The sequence below is a fragment of the Pseudonaja textilis genome, chromosome 11 (genome assembly GCF_049901715.1).
Source record: "Pseudonaja textilis isolate UNSWEBS1 chromosome 11, rPseTex1.2, whole genome shotgun sequence".
NCBI lineage: Eukaryota > Metazoa > Chordata > Lepidosauria > Squamata > Elapidae > Pseudonaja > Pseudonaja textilis.
The window spans coordinates 20,095,466-20,115,646 of NC_142000.1; the positions used below are offsets into that span (position 1 = coordinate 20,095,466).

A 20,181-nucleotide genomic window follows, 5' to 3' on the forward strand; every position below is an offset into this window, starting at 1 on the left:
AACCTCCAGGAAGAGACTGCAGAAATTCTCCGTCCTCCAGGTTGTCCCAAAGGTGCTTTTTCAAGAGGCAGCTAGACTTCCTTATTTTTTCTTTTTTTCTTTTCTCATCCAAAAAGCTTCTTTCAGGTCTGACAGGATAGTGGGGGGTGGAAAAGAGGGGGAGGGAAACCCAAGAAAATCCAGTTGCCTTCTGAAGAAGTATCTTTGGGACTCCAGGGAGAGAGAAAGGGAACTGTGGGTCTTGAAAAGAGGGAGGCACTCAGACCTGCGTGTGAATTTGTCACTGGCTACAAGGTTTGAGAGCCGCACAAAAGTGTTACTGTTTGGCTGTTCCACCTACCTTAATTAGCTGGTTACTTTTAGAGTGACTTTCCTTGTTTTCGCCCCCAACGTCCCGTAAAAAGGAGTTTTTATCGTTCTAATGACATTTGCGCAGTCCTCGTTAGACCTGCGGTGGATTCTCTTGGAGCGTTCTTTCGATGTCAATGCAAGGAATGCCCCAGGAACGTTCTTCCCCCGCCATGGCTGGTGGAAGAAGGATGAACGTTCAACATGAGTCTCAACTAAAAAGGTTGACCTTCTGCCCTTCGCTACTCTTAAACTTCCTCCTCCCTTCCGTTGCTGGGTTCGCGTAGCTCCCTCAAGCCCACATTCTGGTGTAGCAAAACATGGTGGCTGAGTTGACACATTAGTACTACCCCTAAACCAATGGTGGTTCCCCATTACACTTTGAACCAGAACCTACGGATCACCCGTTGTCCCAGTTCACGATCCTGTGAGACTCCAAGAACTGTTTCACGTACCCAAATGAGAATTCTTGAGAACCCAAATGAGGGAACTAAAACTGCCTGTGTATTTTCTCACCAAATTTTCCTTTGCCAGCTTGTTCTGTTCCGATAAGATTTACGGGCACAGCCTCTGCATGAAAGTATGCTAGTAAAACTCAACGCAAACATTTCTGTTACAGAAAAAAAAAAACCTCTTAAAAGTGCTTAATCTTTCGTTGTACCTGATTGCTATCCTGATAAAATAGTTACAGCGGATACTTTTAGCATCACAGGCTATTTCAAAAGCCATTAAAAAGACAGGAAAGTTTCGGGCTGGTTATATGTTTATTTAGCTATTCAATACCTAAGGAATGAAATTTGACAGGTTTTTTTTTTTAAAGCGGTCTGAGAAATAAATGGAGCCTCTTTTCCTTCCCCTTTGGGGCCTGAAATAACCAGCAGGAAATAAGATGCAATGAAATCAGGGAATAGAGGAAATCGTTGCAGTTTAAATTTGGGCCCCTTTAAGAAAATGTTCTCCTCACCCTTCCTTGTGCTAAATATTTCCAAGAAATAAAGCAACGGAAGGACAAATTACCGTTGAAAAAATGAGTCCATAAAGTAATCACTACCCCTGGAAAATTACAAAAGGTAACAGAAAACAGATAATCAGAGTTGGAAGGGATCTTGTAGGAGGCTCTACACGATTTCTGACAGATGTCAGTCCAATCTCTTCTTAAAAGTCTCAAGTGACGAAGCTTCCACAACTTCCGAGGGCAACTTCTGTTCCATGGGTTGATGGTTCTCACTCTCAGAAAGTTTCTCCTTATTTCTAGGTTAAATCTGTCCTTGTTCAGTTTCCATCCATTATTCCTTGTCTGGCCTTCAGGTGCTTTGGAGAATAGCTTGACCCCCTTCCTCTCTGTGGCAGTGCCTCAAATATTGGAAGACCGCTATCCTGTCTCCCCTGGTCCTTCTCTTCACTAGACTAGCCAGGCCCAGTTCCTGCAACTGTTCATCGTATGTTTTAGTCTCCAGTCTCCTCATCATCTGGGTTGCTCTTCTCTGCACTCTTTCTAGAGTCTCAAAATCTTTTTTATACTGTGGTGACCAAAACTGGCTGCAGTACTCTAAGTGTGGCTTTACTAAGGCTTCATAGAGTGATATTACTACCTCCCTTGATCTCGATTGTATCCCTCTGTTAAGGCAACTTAGGATTGCGTTAGCTTTTTTGGCTGCTGCTGCACACGGCTGGCTCCTACTTAGCTGGTTCTCCACTAAGACTCCAAGATCCGTCTCACAGTTTCTGCTATTGAGCTTGCTTTCACCCAGTCTATGTGTGTCCTTTGGGTTTTTCTTGCCTAAGTGTAGGACTTTAATAAGCTTCCTTCTTTTTTTTTTAGAGCAAGGAGCTGAATGCATCTCTTTAGCTGCAATGCTGGGTTTCTCAGCAAATATCTACATTTGTTGGAATGTATGTTAATTCATAGTAACTAACCAGGAAAGGAAACTGTTCTTTTTCTTTCTTTCTAATTTTTGCCTCTGAGTGCCAGAAAACAGAAGAGAAGTTTGCTCAAAGATAATACAAGTAGTCCTTGACTTACGACCAAAAACGGAGCCCAATATTTCTCTTGCTAAGCAAGACACTTGTTAAGCCAGCTATGCCCCATTTTACAGCCTTGTTGGCCACACCTGTCAAGGCAATCCCTGCAGTTGTTCAGTTAGTAACGTGGCTGGGAAGTGAATCCGGCTTCCCCATTGACTTTGTGTCAGCGTTCCAGAAAGCCCCAAGTCCAACCAATAACTCGGAGTCAGACCTCTTCTCAAAGGTTCCTTTTATTAGAGTAATAAACTGGCACATCTGGGAAACCCTGAATCTGAAAGCTCCGCGTTTCCCCTCAATAAGTAAAATATTACAAATCCACCCCCTGCACCTTTCATGGCATCGCACGCCCCAATCACCATCTGTCCCAACTTGAGACGTCCCCTCACCCAGGTGCAGAAATAACATGACCTTGACTTAGCAGGAGAATGCTATTATGTCTAACCACAGGCTCTCCAAAAAAGTCCCCTCCTCCCATCTTCCCAGGCTCAAGAAGGTGGCCATGTGAAAGCATCTGTTGCTAATAGGTAAGGTGACCAACGTTTTTAGGATGAGCAGGAGGACACAAATAAATTGAAGGAAAAAAACCGAAGCCACTTGCACACGATGCACTCTTGCACACGGCACACTCTCTCAAAACAATTCTCCTGTGTGGAGCGCATGCATCTCATAATCGTGTCTCGCCGCACTGTACCGAACCAGACGAATTGGCATGTCAAATGCAAATACGTCACATTACACACAACAGATCGGATTGGCATCGATCAAATATGGAGATTTACAGATTAGTCTTCAAATATCCAAAAGGAGGACACGCGGGCGGACACTTTTCGAGAGAGGACAAAACTTACAAAAGGAGGACTGCCCTCCCTAAAGGAGGATGGTTGGTCACCTTATAATACGGCTTCCAAAGCTGACACTGTGCTTATCAGCAGGTCGCAAAAGGGATCACGTAATCCCAGGATGTTGCAACCGGCATAAATACGAGTCAGTTGCCAAATGTCTGAATTTTGACCATGAGAATGCTGCAACGGTTGTCAGTGTGAAAAATGGTCATAAGCCACTTTTTTTTTCCAGTGCCGTTGTAACTTTGAACGATCACTAAACTGTTGTAAGTCAAGGATTGAAGTATTCAAATTCTAGTGCTTACATGACTACATCCATGTTCTTGGCCGTGCTATAGAAACGGTTTGCTAATGTCTTGTTCTGCAGAAGGGTTGCAAAAATAGCCAGATGGCAGGTAAGAAGCTCTCTATCTTGGCTATTTTTTTTTAACCACGCCCTGTGCACCACACCCTGAGCGATTGAATTTATTCATTCATTTTAGCAAACATTTGCTCCCATCCAAGAAACTAACTTCTAGGCCTCAAAGAGGTTCACCTGTGGAAATAGGACAAAAACGAAGATTGAAACCTGGCCTGGACCATCCCGTGGTTGTAGCTCTCATTCAGAACTTGTGAAACTTTGAGTTGGGTTTCATCTCGTATCCCAAACATTGTCCAGTTCGGGACCAATTGTCTCCCCATCTGAATGAGTTCAACTTGTCCAAGACATTTGGGCTTTTAGTCTTATGAAGTTGCTAACCCATGGTAGACTCTGTCTGGCTTGAAAGTGTATAGGTATTTGCAATAGTAAACATTGGATGTGTGCCTAATTATGATGTGATATTTTCCATACTGCTTTTTCGGTTTCCTTCTTGGAATATTTAAACGGCTTTCCCAGAAAGATTTCCATTTCCTGATTTAATTTTGTGACATATACCAACAAATATTGTATGATTAGCACTCAAGATAAGAGCAGGGAGAAATACACCCATGACATAAGATATAAAATTTTCCCGAACAGGAAGTTTTATCTGGGTCCCCGCTGGCTTCTAAGTTTATATTGCTCAAATGTTTATAAGATTCCCATCCTACCCAGGAAGTCTATAAACCAGGTTTATTTGAACTGAGAAAAGCTGTAAAATTCAAGGGTGTCCAACCTTGGTCCCTTTAAAACTTGTGGACTTCAACACCCAGAATTCCATATTGGCTGGGGAATTCTGAAAGTGTATGCGCCCAAGTCTTAAAAGTGGCCAGAACTGTACCAAAAGCCTTTGATTCTGATGTCTGTGCATACGTGTTAAACCTAATCCTTGCAAATCTGACTCATAGAAAAGCATGTTTAACCTTCCCCAACCCTCTTCGGTGTCTTCATTAAATTAATAATTCTATTTCCTCCCCCCCGTCCCCTCCCCCCCCCCACCACACCAACTGGTGAGAGACAACTTGCCTGTTTTATTTATTTAGCTCGCCAAGGGCAAAGTTTGTCAAAAGGAAACCTTGGCACCACGAAACAAATGCAAACACAAAAGTCTTTCCTTTAGATTTCCTGGTGCATTGCAGCTCTGTGTCCATTTTGGATTGCTTCTGTTAACAAAAAAAAAGCATTTATCTGCTTCCCAGAGATTTAAGGGCCATGTTTACTTTAGTTCCTAAACTTGAAGTCACGATGAACTTAATCAAAAGAGCAAAAGAAGGAAGGGAGAGAAAAAAAACCTTAGCAACCAAAGCAAACAATCAGACTGCTCATTTTCAGAAGCCAGGGCTTATGAAACTGTTGGCCAGGGGTATTAATTACCATGAACAAAGAAATTCCACATATTCAGAAACTACCTAGCTAGAGCCCAGTGGATCCTATTTCTCCACCTTGGCGGCTTTGTGATGGTGGACTTCCAACTCCCAGAATTCCCCACTAGCAGGCTCGAAGATGTGTGGACTTCAACTCCTCTGGGAGTTGAAGTCCACAAGTCCCAAAGCAGCAAAGTTTGGAGAGTTCTGCTCTGGATGATATAAATCTGTTTGAAGATCTAGGTGGAACTTCAACTCCCAGAATTCCCCCACCAACATAGCCAGCAGGGGAATTCTGGGAGTTAAAGTCCACAAGTCTTTTTTTTTTAATTTTTTTTTTCTGAACTCCAGAAATTCTTTCCCAAGGAAACAGGGACACACAATTTCCCAAAACGGAAGTGTGTTTTCTTGCTGTCTTAAACACTGAGTTGGCAAAGGGCACTTTATAGGGGCTGTTACAAACCTAGCAGCTCCATTCTCAAAGCATTTGGTTAGGGTTGAAGGGATGGGCGCCTTGGTTGAACGCAGAGCCTTTTGTTAACATTTCAGTGTAGGCGTTCAAAGTGGGAAAGTGTATTCATGCGCTAACCTGGTTAAACGCAGTGTGCTGTTCCTAAACTGGACCCTAGGAAAAGCAATGAACCCCAAATAAATTCAGAGAAAGCCAACAGAATTGAAAATGAATCATGGGTCACCCCTTCCTAAAATGTGGAGATGTGGAGACCTCATCCATCATACTAAGGCTAAGCCTTTCCTTCATCATCATTTCCCCTCTGTGCTCATCAGGAGTAGCATCTGCCTGATGGCCTCCAGGACAGATTCTTGTAAAAGGTAAAGGTTCCCCTCACACATATGTACTAGTTGTTTCCGGCTCTAGGGGGCGGTGCTCATCTCTGGCTCCCAAGAGCCAGCGCTGTCCAAAGACGTCTCCGTGGTTATGCGGCCGGCATGGCTAAACGCCAAAGGCGCACAGAACGCTGTTCCCTTCCCACCAAAGGGGGTCCCTATTTTTCTACTTGCATTTTTTTTGTACGTGCTTTCGAACCGCTAGGTTGGCAGAAGCTGGGACAAGTAACGGGAGCTCACTCCATGACACTGAGCTAGGGAGTCGAACCGTCGAACTGCCGACCTTTCTGATCGACAAGCTCAGCCTCTTAGTCACTGAGCCACCTAGCTTCTTGTAAAGCTGAGTGTAAATTTGTGATGGGTGAATTAACCAAAACAGATCAGAAGGAAAGACCCATAATTCTGCTGAGTGGGTTTGAAAGGCCGCCCCCCACCCACCCCCGAACAAGAGAGGGAAACAATAACGCCTTCATCTTCGTCAAAGTTCATTTGATGTTTGCTAGTAGAGACAAAGAATTGGCGTTGGTGGGTGAAACTGGGAACTTGGCACTCTCTCTATCCCAAGCAGTGATTTATGACAAGGATCAAGGAGAGTTTTAACTGTTACCCACCAGCTAATAATGTTCCCCAATGTATTGTTTGCATGGTGCAGTCAGAGGATGAATCTGAACTGAAGTCATTTCATCAAGAGAAAGAAATTGAGGCCATTCCACCCAAAACAGCTTGCCAATGTCAAGTAGAAGACCTGGCCAAAACGTTGCAGGTAAGTGTCACCAAACTTTTAAAGAAACACTTTAGTTATTATGCCTTTGGAAGGATAACCATCCATTGCTTAAAAATCTCTTGAGAATAAGGTAAACATTGTCTATCTGAAAAGCTTTTTATAAAGTGAAGGAATGTTTGCTAACCAGCTTTAAACCATTCAGATGAAGAATGTCAGACAAAGAGAGCTGAGAGATAATTATTTTCTTTTCCCCAGCCACAATGTTTTCTCTGCATAAAAAAAAAAAAAACAATCTCTTTGCAAAGATTTAAGCAGGTGTGAGTTCTCTATGAATAAGGAAGTTTAGGAATGAACACAAATTGTGATCTTTTTCCCCTTAATCAGTTAACACAACATTAAAAGGGTGTCCAAGAATTTGAGAAGCCAACATTTTGATTCACTGCCTCTTTCCCTTTTATCACGGTGGAAAATGAAAAACAGTTTTAATTAACTGCACTCCTTTTTCTTTTGAATTTATGAGGCAAATAGCAAAGGTGATATTTCAAATCTCATTTTACACACACACAGACACACAAAACCTCTGTCTCAGCTTGCAAGCTGGTCAAGTGGTTTATCTAGGCCATCTCGGTTCAAGTGTTTGAATAAAGAGACACACATTGGCCCCAACCAGAATTATCTTAGGAGACTAACAGATCAGATCTCCATTTACTTCTCTCTCCTGCCTTCAATGAGGTGGAAGAAGAAGGCCTCTTGCCTAGGATGTTATGTGCTTTGCAACCCTCATCACCTTGAAAAGTTCTTCTAGAAGATCAGTGTTTCTCAACTTTGTCGCCATTAAGATAGACTTCATCTTCAACTCCCAGAATTGAACTTCAACTCCCAGAATTCCTCATCCAGCCAAGGTTGAGCAACACTCTTCTAGAAGTTAATGATGGTGGAGCCAAGCCCTAGGAAACCCAAATGCCAAAAAAGGGTAACTGTCTGATCAAAGTTAGCTTGTTTGCTGACAGAGATGTTTAGCTCCATTGCGCTGTGCCAATTTTGCCCCAAAGTCTTGACCCTACTCTTTTGCTCCTTGGTGTCTCCTCCAGGTTGACTTAGACAGAGGACTTTCAGAATTCTCAGTGCTGCACCGCAGAGTCAAGCATGGTTGGAATGAACTTGTGGCAGATAATACTGAACCAGTGTGGAAGAAATACCTTGACCAGGTAGCACATTTTAGCAGCAGAAAAAGGTGTGCTTTGTGGTGGCAAAACGGTGTTAACACAATATTCCTCCTAAGGCTGAAATGGGATTATAGTGATGGACAGTAAGATAAGAGAGAAAAGTCCAGAAGCTCAAGAGAAATCTGTGGCTAAGGTGGCTGGAGAACTTCTGCAGTTGGTGCAGAGACCTGGATCTCTTGCAATGAATTCTGGGTGTGAAGTGTAGCAACATTTAATCCCACTATTGATTAGTTGATGAGGGGCCATCAAGTCTTTGTTGACTCCCAGTGACCAGATAAATAGATCTTCTCTGAGATGACCTATCCCTAAGCTGGTCCTTCAGCTCTTACAATGATGCACCCCTAACCCCTGGAACTAAGTTCTTCTATCTTTCTGGTGGTTGTCCTCTTATCCTCTTTCCTTCTACCTTTCCCAGCATTATAGCATTCTCCAGAGAGATGGGTCTTCACATAACACATCTAAAGTAGAATAAACCGTTAAGCAAAGAACACAAGAACGGCTGTCATCAACACCTCTTTCTTTCATTGTAGTTTAAGAACCCTCTGATCCTTTTGCTCCTGGCTTCTGCTGTGGTTAGTCTGATTACTAAAGAGTACGAAGATGCCGTGAGTATTACAATGGTACGTGGCTTCTCTCCAATGGAAGTGTGACCTTTGGAGTCCTTGGCTTCAGCACAGTCAGAAGGGAACATTGCCAAAGTATAAGAAGGAAAATCTAAGGATTTCTAATAAAATCCCTCCACCTTTTGCTTCTGTTCGATGGGTTGGGTGAACGACTTCCACACATACGTGAGGGGAAAACAATTGAGAATGTTTGCGTCTTTTAAAAAGAACTGCAGTTAATTATTATATCCAGATAGTTGAGATGGGATTTGCCTGAATTGTTTACTGGCATTAAACATGTGTCTGGTTTATCTACCAACTTCATCTTTTCTTCCCCATTAGGCTGTCGTTATTGTTGTCACAGTAGCTTTTGTCCAGGTATGATGATTTTCCACATTGGATTATTATTAGTAGTAGTAGTAGTAGCAGCAGCCATCAGTGAAGTCACATTAATTGCACTTCTTTTCCTGCAGGAGTATCGCTCTGAAAAATCACTGGAAGAACTTAACAAGTTAGTTCCACCAGAGTGCAACTGGTAAGCAGGATCCTTGGAAAATGTCTCAATCCTTGCAGTGGGGGCATGTCCGGCTTCTTCCTCTCTTCCTTTCTGCTTTGAAGGTCTTCTGGCTACCATCTTTGCAGCCAAAATCCAGGCAACTTCTGAATTCTGCTCAAGGAACTATCAGCATCAGAGCTTCTTGTACTCAGATGATCAGCTGCTCCGACTTCTTAACCATGGATCATACTTTTTGCTGGATGAATGTGAATGATGATGAAAAAAACTCCTACTTTCTTATCAATATTGGTGATTTATTTATCTGATCTGTATGCTGCTTACAGCCTTAATTATCAGTTCTGGGATGGATGCCCATTTCTGTGTTGAGTTCAAGGAAGAACAACTTCCAACTTTGCTAGTACGTTTGAAAGTTTAACACTTTGGTCCAATCCGAGCTTGGCCTATTACTCTTTCAAAGTCCATACATGCTTGGATGGCTTCCTTTTTTTGTCCCATCCACATCTAAGCAGACCCTGGAGGTAGGATAACAATTTGTTTGGCCGCAACCCTATAAAGTTGAATTCCACCCAATAGATTCCCAGCCAAATTGTCCGTGTCTAAAGAGTTTCTTCTTTTTTTTCCTTCCTATCTTCATTCACAACCCGTTCACGGATGTGCTCTGCTAACACCTGGTATTTCTTCTTTGCCTCTCTGAAAATCCAGCCTGAGAGAAGGAAAAAGGCAACACCTTCTCGCTCGGGAGCTTGTGCCAGGAGACGTTGTCTACCTTTCCATCGGAGATCGTATTCCTGCAGACATAAGACTCACAGAGGTAATACTTGAGGGACACGCAAGGCTCTGAATATCCCTTATGCATGTGGTCACATGAGACAATCTGAAGTGAAATTCCATAGATACTCCCATGTTATTGGTTGTTATGATTCCAAACCACTAAGAGTAGGTGAATCGAGAAAGTCCATGCAAACCTCTCAGGTCTGTGTGTTTGAAAAATGTTTTCACAGTCCAGACTTCAATATTTTTCTGGGGCTGGAGATGTAGAACATCATGACCAAGGAAATGAGCTTCAGGGAGAAGAGGCTCAATTGTAGTGGGTGCAACTCATTCCATAACTACCTTGCTTGGACATGGAAAATCTCATCTCAAATGTGGTTGTAGTTTGAAGATCCCCTGCATGCAAGTTCATTTGTTGATTCAGCTAATTTCTGTAGTCACCCATCTCATGAGCAAGTGAAAAGGAAATAGCAGTGTGGACTCAAATGATGCTGTGATCAAACGCGCTCATCCTGATTTTCTTTGAAGGTGATAGATCTCCTGGTGGATGAGTCCAGTTTGACTGGTGAAGTGGAACCTTGTAGTAAAAATGATGGCATCTTAGCAACTTCAGGAGACATAATGACTCTCACCAACGTGGTCTTCATGGGAACTCTTGTGAGATATGGCAAGGCTAAAGTGAGTGGTTTTCCAGATGTCACCTAACAAAGAGAGTTGGAGTGTGTTTTAATTTTGTGCTAGCAGTTGTTTGAAATCTTCACTGTGGACCAGTGGTGGGATTCAATTTTTTTTTACTACCGGTTCTGTGGGTGTGGCTTGGTGGGCATGGCAGGGGAAGGATACTGTAAAATCTCCAGTCAGAGGTGGGATTTTTCAGTTCTCCAAACTACTCAAAATTTCTGCTACCGGTTCTCCAGAACTGGTCAGAACCTGCTGAATACCCACCACTGCTGTGGACCTCAATCCTAGCCTCACCACCTAGCTTTTGAGAGGTGGGAGTGATGACCTCTCTTTGAAGGCTCTGCGATCCAAATCAATTCTTCCTATCTTGAACCAAGAGGGCTGTAATACAAGTTGAGTGTTTGTTCATTGCAATCATTCTTCTCCAACATGGCTGGGCTCCCTCTTGCTGTTGGGAACGTTGATCTTTCACTTGTCTCTGGTTTCTGAGCTCTTTGCTGCTCTGAAGGGGAACATAATCATTTCTGGCTTTAAGACCATGGACCTGTTTCTGGACGCTTTGGACAAAGGATAGCTCCAGCTTTGCCAGGTCCTGAGAGAACCCTCCAAAATGGCTGTCTGTTGGGGATGCTGTGTGGATTTCATACTCTGGGCTTGATCCCTTCCTTTCTGATTCATCCTTCTATCAGCTGAAGGACCTACACATGACGAAGAGATGGGTTTTCTTCATTCTCATAACAAAGCCTGACTAAATCAGCCAGAACTAAATCTATAGAACTAGAAGAGATTGAATTCACTAGAAATGGACCCCTCTGTGACATTTTCCAGTAGATGTTGAGCTGGTGGATAGCTCTCCCAGGTGGTGAACCATTGGAGTTGCATGGTGGTAGTTTCTGAAATAGAAAAACAACTTCTGTCTCTCCACAAGAGCCAATTGTGCAGGAAGAGGTGTAAGCAGAATATCTGTCCAGCTTGGAGAGAGAAGAATATTTAATTTGGAAATAAAAAAGTGACAGGTACCTTTCCCAGTTCAGAAGTCCTGATCTAAAGGTTTTAGCACAGTAAAAAGACCTTAAAGTTGCATTTATAGTTGTTGCAGAACTTACATAGTTGTCCCCCAAATATTTTAGAAGTATACAAGGGACTGGAGGGATTAGGGTTTAAGAATTTCCCTACATTATTTCAGAAAAGTCTGAAACTTTGGATTGTGAATTTCAAAACATAAGCAAAAAGTCAGCTTTGGGTATATTTTCTAACTTCTTTTTATTCTGCAGGGCATTGTTATTGGAACCGGTGAAAACTCACAGTTTGGGGAAGTCTTCAAAATGATGCAGGAGGAAGAGGTAAGAAAATGCAGAGAAATGGACTTTGAACACGTCATTCTCAAAACTCAAAACCAAAACCAGATGTTCCTTTGAGAACTTGCCTTAATTGGTCCTGTGTATTAGACATCAGATGCCACTCCATGACCAAGTTGGGAGAAAGGTGTTGACACAGTTAGTAACAACACATGACAAAACATAAAAGGAAGCTGCAGCAACTTGGTGTAAATCTGCTACAGTTTAGCCACAACCCCAAGTAGAGCTTGCAAAGATTCAGGGTAGATAGAGTGAGCCATTTATTGATCAGTGTTTGGCCATGACAACATATCATTCGATTTCTGTGGGATCTAGAATTTCAGGTACAACTTAAGCTGTTTGTCCTTGATGGCCATACAGGTCAGGTCTACCTATAGCTATAATAACAGAATCTTACAACTCTGAATGTGCTTCCTGAGCACTGATGGTGTTACCTAGTTGAGTAAAGAAATATCTACAAGGAAACAACCAAACTCAGAGAGCACCAAGGACACCACAATTCAACCAAAAGCTATAAATATTATTTTCTATTGGTACCCTTCACCTCCTTTATCTTTATGTAAACTAAGGAGGGGCATTCTCAAGTTGCCCCAATTTAAACCCTTCTTATCAGACCATTTGACGTGGGAGCAGCTCTTCCTCCTGGTTCTTCAAGATATTCCTTCTACACTGAGCCAGGGAAGACTTTAGAGATGACAAATATCACTTTGAGTCATGCTTGGAAGCAGAGCGGTAGCCAGTGCAAATGCTGTGATAATTGTTATTGTGTGGCCAATCAGTTTGATAGATTTCTTTCATGTCTTTTGCCCTTCTCCCTCCATTTCTTCTTTCCTTCTGGTCTGATGCATCAAGACTCCAAAGACACCTCTGCAGAGAAACATGGATAAATTGGGAAAACAACTTACTATTGCTTCCTTTGGGATCATTGGTGAGTTTTACTTTTTTTCCCCAAAAAACTTTGGAGACCAAAGACTATATGGTTCAGTTTTCCACTGTCCTCATTAGTGTTTCTTAACCTCATCAACTAGAAGATGTGTAGACTTCAACATGGTTGGCTGGGGAATTCTGAGAGTTGAAGTCTACACATCTTTTAAGTTACTGAGGTAGAGAAATAGTGGTCAACAAGAAACGCTGGAAACAGAGCTGGAAACAACTAGCATGGATGTGCGAGGGGAACCTTTACCTTTATCTTATGTTTTTCAAGGTTTACTTATGCTGATTGGCTGGCTGCAAGGGAAACATCTCCTTGACATGTTCACCATTGGAGTGAGGTAAGTTTGAGGGAGATTTCTTCCGCATGTAGGCATAGCATGTTGAACTATCAAAGGAGTTGAGTTGACTTGCTTAGACTTGGTTTGTTGAACTATAATTGGTTAAAAAAATCATAATGACTTGATTCTGACTTTAGATAACCCATAATGGTTGGGATCACTCCTCATGCGAGGCCAAAGCCAGACATACCACCTTATGAATCAGTATGATATGCAAATTTTCTCATAGAGTCAAAAAGGAACATATCTAGTGGACTTCCTGCCCAGTGAAAGAATTCCAGTGCTGTCCAGCCAGCCTCAATTTTAAAACCAATGCAGAGAACAGATGTTCTTAGAAGTCTTCTCATCTTTGATAAATTACAATAGATTTCTTCTATCTGGCTTCCTCTGAATATGTTGCATGACAATTCCCAATACCCTAGATGTCAAGACCCAGCTGAAGCCATCTTTGTGGCTTCAAGATTGCCACAAGGCTAAAGAGGGGACAGGGAGGGGGGAATAATTAGCTGAGGTTTTGCAGTCAAAACAAAAAGTTTTCCTGTGGGAACCAAGGTCATTCCAACAGGTGGCTGGGAGAGGAGAAGCGAAGTAACCAAGCAACCAGCCAGCACCTCTATTGGACAATGTGAATGATGACTTGGGGAAAGGGGAAAACTTTCACTTTTAATCAGGTGAAAACCACAGAGTTGGTTTTCACCAGTTGTGCCAATATGATGTATCCAAATAAATTGTTCTTTGAGTAATCTATCTGCCTTGGAGTTCTGACTTCAATGGGTGCATTACTTGGAACCCTGACACTAGAGACATCAGGTCAAGACAGTAGAACTAGAAGTCTTAATGGAAAGGCCAACTTTGACCTAAATGTCTTCCCTCGAATAGACATTCCACAAAAACCTGCATTCCTGGGTCATTTACCCATATATCCATTGGCCCAGTCTTCTGTGTCTACTCTAGAATGAGGGTTTTGGAGCAAGTTGATGCTTGGGTATACTTCCTTGCAGGAAGAGGTAGTGGTGTGTAACATCAGTGGTAAATGATTGTGTGTGCGCAGCTTGGCGGTGGCTGCCATCCCTGAAGGCCTTCCCATCGTAGTCACGGTGACGCTAGTATTGGGTGTCTTGAGAATGGCCAAGAAACAAGTCATTGTGAAGAAGTTGCCTATAGTGGAAACTCTAGGTGAGTCGCACACTTATTTCTCCTTCCTTAATTTTTCTACTTTCCTTTGATCCTTCCTCCCTCCCTCCCTTTTCCTCCTTCCTTCCTCCCTGCCTTCTCCTTCTCCTTCCTTCCTTCCTTCCTTCCTTCCTTCCTTCCTTCCTTCCTTCCTAATACAGTAAAATAAGTTGAAAGCAGCATTTTCTGTAGTCCCCAATTGGATAGCACAATTTGAGGAATGCTCCCTGGGTTTCAGGAATGTTGGAGGAAACGTAATTTTAAAAAATCTGTCGGAGGATACAAATCTAATATCTAAAGCCTGGAACAGCCATCTATTAGACAATTTCAGGAGCGGGGGAAACTTTCATAACAAGCAAATGAAAATAGACAATGAGTGCTTCTGACCAGAGGACATTAACTCCAGGTAGGGAGAAGAATTAACGTTTCCTCCTCATGATTTATTCCTGAGAAGATATCTTTTATTAGTTCAAGCCGTCTGAAAAATGCAAACGATGTAAGTCTTCCTGGAGATAATAGCCCTTCAGAATCATGTTGGGGAAGGTTAGATGAAAGAGATAAAATTAATAACATTTTCTAGCACAAGATAGAATTGATGGCTGCTGGCTTAGTGCTTTTTAAACGGTGGCAGACATATAGGATAAATCTTTCAGATGGCCTTTGATGTGAGAAGTGGCCATCTTTTCTGGTGGACCTTCTGAAGTTACCTAGATTGCCAGCGTAAGGCAGGAAAGACTGGGTCAAACTGATAGCAGAATAACAGATTTGAAGGGACTTTGGAGATCTTCTAGTCCGATCCCCTGTTCAAGCAGGGACCCTGTTTCAGGCAAACATTGTCCATGCTCTGCTTAAAAACCTCCAGGATTGGAGCATCCACAACTTCTGGAGACAACCGTTCCGCTGATTAATTGTTCTCAAGGTCAGGAAATTCCTCCTTAGTTCTAGGTTGCTTCTCTCCTTGATTAGCTTCCGTTCATTGCTACTTGTCTTGCCTTCATGTACTGTGGAGCATAAGTTGACCTCCCCTCTTCTTTGTGGCAGCTCCTCAAATATTGGAACACTGCTATCACGTCACCCTCTAGTCCCCCTGTTCATTAAACTAGGCAACTAAACATCTGGTATTTGGAGGGCCCGTACTACCAACTTACTAACCTAAGACCCAGTTTGGACAAATCCTTTCTTCTCAGGCTGTTGCAATGTGATTTGCTCTGATAAGACTGGAACTCTGACTACCAATGAGATGACCGTGATTCAGCTTGTGACCTCCGATGGATTTAAGGCAGAGGTACTCCAGATGTTTCCTTAGCACTAATGGGTTAAATCTTAGCCATACTTATCTAACGTCTTAGACTGGGCTTTTTTTTTTAATGTGGTTCATACCTGTACTACTTCATGGACTCTTAATTATTCATTTCCATCCAAAATGTCCTTGATTTATGACTGTTCCCATTGTCCAATTCTTTAAAAAGAGAGAATTGCCTTCTAATCAAGATTTTGTCTTTGTAATGTGGATAGAAATGGTTGGATGTTCCTTGGGATGTTTCTTTACATTCCTTCTTACCGATTTATATTCTTCCAGGTGAGTGGAGTTGGATATAACAGAGAAGGAAATGTGTGCCTTTTACCTTCTAAAGAAGTCATCAAAGGATTTTCAAACATCTCAGTGGGAAAACTTGTGGAGGTAAATTATTTGATTACTTCAAATAACAGGTTATTCCAATAACCTGTTATTATTAATAATAGTGCCCTGAAGGATGAAAACAAGTGCAGCATTTGTAAAGTTTCATTTCCAGTCCTGAGGCACACATAAATATGTTTATTTACATATAAAACCTGAGGCCCCTGGGGCAGCTTCCAAAAAATCTTGAAGGACCTTTAACAATGAGAATAGGATAGAAACTCTATGAGGGAACAAAAGTCATGAACTCAGCATGTTTGAAAAGTCCGCGCTGAACAGAAAAGCTGTACCATCTAAATCTCAATAAAGGGGAAATTAGTATTTTTTAAAAACAAAAACAGAAAATTCAGTCCACAAAAATGATTTGACCCATAAATGATGACATGTTTGCAGTGGACAACATATTGCTGGAGAGATGCTATTGCTTTTTTCTTAGGAAGTTCATTTAAAGTAAAGCAAAATTTCATGATATGCAAAATGTTTATTTATTGGAGGAAGGCTAACTTTCAAGGCTGTAGACCTGGCTCATGGTTTGGGAGCTCATCCTTGATTCGAGTTGAACCCAGAGCTGATTCGCTCACCTCTTTCTGCACCTCCTAAACGTTGGAATGAAATTTTTGCAGGCCGGTTGTGTCGCCAACAACGCCGTGATCAGGAAGGCAGCAGTGATGGGACAACCCACGGAAGGAGCCCTCCTTGCCTTGGCTATGAAGGTAAGGTCCTTAACTACGATTCATAGACTTGCTAATTTTATATTTTGTTTGGTTTTGTTTAATATGAAAATGCATAGAGGTAGCCCCTTGCTGTACTGTGATTGTCAAAATAGGAGAGATTTAACATTTAACATTCTGATTTAACATTCTGATGATTGTGCAATTAAAAAATGAATCAATCAGAATATTATAAGTTGTCTGCATATTATGGAGTCCTACCATTTCTTCTTAATTTCCCTTCAAAAGTCTGGAACTCAATCAGTTAAAAATAAATGTGTAACACACACACACACACAAATATCCAATGGATTGGAATAATGCCACATAATCCTTGACCCCACCTACCACTTCCATTAGATCGACTGGAAAATAGGATCCTGGGAAAGACAGAGGTTTTCTAATAGAGGAATATTATTTCCAGAACCAGTATAGATGCGTACAAAAGAAGCAGTTTAGCTCTGAAAAGATGGAGAAAGACAATGCTGGAACAAAAGAGGCCTGATCATCTCAGCATCTCCTTGGGGGGAAAGCTGGAGAGATTTAGAAAATTCCCAACCACCACCCCACCCCCCAGTTCTCCAAGGGTGGAAATTGTGAGTTGCAGACTGGAGTAGAGTAGAGGGAATAGAAATTAGAATTAGAATAGTTGGAGGGACCTTGGAGATCTTCTAACTCCTTGATCAAGAAGGAAACCCTGTACCATTTCAGACAAATGGTTGTCCAATCTCTTCTTTAAAATTTTCAGTGTTGGAGCACCCACAACTTCTGGATACAAGTTGTTCCACTGGTTAACTGTTCTAACTGTCAAGACATTCCTCCTTGGTTCCAGGTTGCTTCTCTCCTTGATTAGTTTCCACACATTGCTTCTTGTCCTGCCCTTGGGTGCTTTGGAGAATAGCTTGACTCCATCTTCTTTGTGGAAGCCCCTGAGATATCAGGAAGGTGACCTAACTGGGAACACAGTCTGCTTGTATGTTTGTAATAAAGCAAGATGGATAAAGGAAGTTTAGCGTTCAAAAGAAAACTCAGTCTAACTAGCCCTGGTTTGATAAGGATCAAGAAGACATCTACTTTTCCAAAGCCTGACATTGCCGTTCAAAAGCAACCTAGACATTCAGCACTAAAATATTCAGCTTTTGACCAGAGGGGTGTTGATGCAATTTTGTGTCGATCTAGTCTAGTTCAACCAACGAATTCATGCTGACATTCTGTCCTTCTCTTATCTGTTTTAGATGGACCTGGATGATATAAACAATACTTATGTGCGAACAAAAGAGATTCCCTTTAGCTCGGAGCAAAAATGGATGGCTGTGAAGTGTGCTTTGAAAAATCAGGTAGATAAGGAAGCAACTGCATGGGTTTTAGTTGTAGACCAAGCTTAGAAACTAAAGAAATCATTCTTGTGGGAATTTATTCCAGTTAAAGGCATGTAGTCACTTTTATATCCCATGGTTTTTCCTCTTTTTGATCCTCACAACTCCTTTTAAGGAAGGCTCAGCAGAGTTGACCCAAGTTGGCTTGATGGCCTTCAAGACTGGGTGATATGGCAAATCCAGAGGACTTTCCAAAAATGGTGCTCTAACTTCCTATATCCTTGTGGGATTCAAACCACATCCTAAACCAGTCAAATAAACTATGACATAGCTTAGCATGAAGGTTCATTTCTCTTCTGTCTCCAACACAAGCTGAGTTGGAGAAGCAAAATATTTCCTTTCCTAATATGATGCAGCATGCCGTGTTTTAAAAATATTGTGTATATAATAAACAACTTAATTCAGGATGTAAAAAGGTCAATGGTTCTAGATGTTCTCCTGGTGGTATCTTCCACCTTCTCCTTTCTCAGGATCAAGAAGACATCTACTTCATGAAAGGGGCCTTTAAAGAAGTGATGCAGCATTGTACCATGTTCAACAACAGAGGGACTGCTCTGCCCTTGACTCCCCAACAGAAAGCTTCCTACGCCCAAGAAGAAAAGTGCATGGGTTCCCTTGGCTTGCGAGGTCGGTCTGTGCCTGTGCCTCATTTTATCCCAATCTTACGTCCTCGACAAATGAAGGTTCTTGAGCAAAACCAGAGTCTTTAAGCCATCTAAAGAAAATAGCTTCATACTAAGGATGGATTTTGATTATGCTTTGGATGTGAGGTGGTGGCTTCCTAGGAAGGAGCACATTCCAAGCAGAGGGGTGAGACAAGATGCAGCCCAGCCCAAAGCTGGGTCAGAGGAAGAGGTTTAGAACAGCTGCTCCCTATAATACCCCCCAGGGGATGGTCAGGAGCGTAAGAGCAAGGAAACACATTAGTTCCAATTAAATTGATTCATTGCTCATGCCGGTGGATAGGAATCTTGTTCTGGCCCAGCTCCCCAAACACGACAAACCCGCTGGTGTGAACTCAAAAGATTCCTTTATTAGGAGCTCCAGGAATAAGTTTCTCTCTCAACGCAGGCTAAACAGTCCATCGGGTAGAGAGATGAATAGAGAGATGAATAGTTGTCGGCCTTTGATCCCCAGAGTTGGGTGGAGCTTCGCTAGCAGCGGTGGCTCTTCTGTCCCAAGGACCGGCTCATAGATTTCCACCGCTCTCCTCTCCTCTGCCTCCTGCACAGCCGCGCGTCAGGCACTGGACCCAGCTGTCCCTTCTCTTCCTCCTCAGCCACCTCCAAACTTGGGGGCTGTTGACTCTCTGTCGGAAGACTGAAGGACAGCCCAGGCTCTGCCTCTGCCTCTCTCTCTCTCTCTCTCTGACAGCTTCATTCCCTCTTTCCCCTGGAGCTGAGGCTGATCCTGACTCCCGCGCTTCCTCCTGCTCCCGATTCAGTTGCTGGAAGGGCCAGTAGCCGATAGGCTACAACAAACCTAGTCAGTTAACGATTAGAACTATTTTGACCTACATATGGGTTAATGGATTTTAAGAGGCGTTAGATTTAAACCACTTGTGGGCATGTTGAGACTCTAGCCTGATTCGTCTCTTGACTCGGGTCCCAGGCTCTGCCATTCATTCTCATATAGGCATGTAATAATGGTTTAATCTGGCAAGATTCTGCCTACTGTGCCTAAACAAATAAAGGACTGAGCTTTAGCTGGGTTGTTTTATGGTGTTCTTGGGCTAAGCCTGATAATTCACTTGCAATCACTGGATTATGAATTATTACAGTTGGAAGTTTTATATGTTATTGTTTTAATATTATGGTGATTGTAATATAGCTTTGACACTTTGTTTATATTACAGCAAGCGTGTTTAGTGTCATGACTGAAGCAACCTAGAAGTATTTGAACTAAGTAAACAAATCAGCCCTAGCTTCTTTCAATAGTGGGACATAAAACAGAACCTCTTACAAACATTGTAAATTAGCAGAAGATTCTCACAGAAATTTAAATTTAAATATCCTGGTTCTGAAGAGTTTATTTTATAGGCAAGGGGCAAAATCTAGATACTTTTTTTAAAAAAATTGGATGAATAAACAAATTGGAAGCCAGTGCAACTGTAATAAGATGAGTCAAACATGACCTGATAGCAGAGAATCAAGTTGCAATGTTCTGTACCAACTGCATTTTTCCAAATTTTCCAGAGGCCACTCCATGCCAGTAATTTAAATAAAAAGTAATGTGGTTCATCATGATTCCCAGTCTCTTATTCTCATCT

General features: G+C 42.2%; 1 protein-coding gene across 2 annotated transcripts in view; it reads left to right on the plus strand.

Moving 5' to 3' along the window:
* The window catches only part of ATP2C2 (ATPase secretory pathway Ca2+ transporting 2), a 31,948-nt gene that overhangs the window by 660 nt on the left and 11,107 nt on the right, over positions 1-20,181 (plus strand). Inside the window, exons 2-17 of one of the 2 annotated variants that reach the window (XM_026713920.2) lie at positions 6,478-6,588; positions 7,641-7,757; positions 8,306-8,395; positions 8,720-8,755; positions 8,851-8,912; positions 9,597-9,705; positions 10,194-10,343; positions 11,621-11,689; positions 12,557-12,632; positions 12,909-12,975; positions 14,027-14,151; positions 15,336-15,433; positions 15,728-15,829; positions 16,450-16,539; positions 17,772-17,873; positions 18,383-18,539. In XM_026713920.2, the coding sequence (XP_026569705.1) occupies positions 6,478-6,588; positions 7,641-7,757; positions 8,306-8,395; positions 8,720-8,755; positions 8,851-8,912; positions 9,597-9,705; positions 10,194-10,343; positions 11,621-11,689; positions 12,557-12,632; positions 12,909-12,975; positions 14,027-14,151; positions 15,336-15,433; positions 15,728-15,829; positions 16,450-16,539; positions 17,772-17,873; positions 18,383-18,539 (1,561 nt within the window). The remainder of the gene's footprint in view (positions 1-6,477; positions 6,589-7,640; positions 7,758-8,305; positions 8,396-8,719; positions 8,756-8,850; positions 8,913-9,596; positions 9,706-10,193; positions 10,344-11,620; positions 11,690-12,556; positions 12,633-12,908; positions 12,976-14,026; positions 14,152-15,335; positions 15,434-15,727; positions 15,830-16,449; positions 16,540-17,771; positions 17,874-18,382; positions 18,540-20,181) is intronic. The other variant, XM_087940717.1, reaches the window with a different exon arrangement.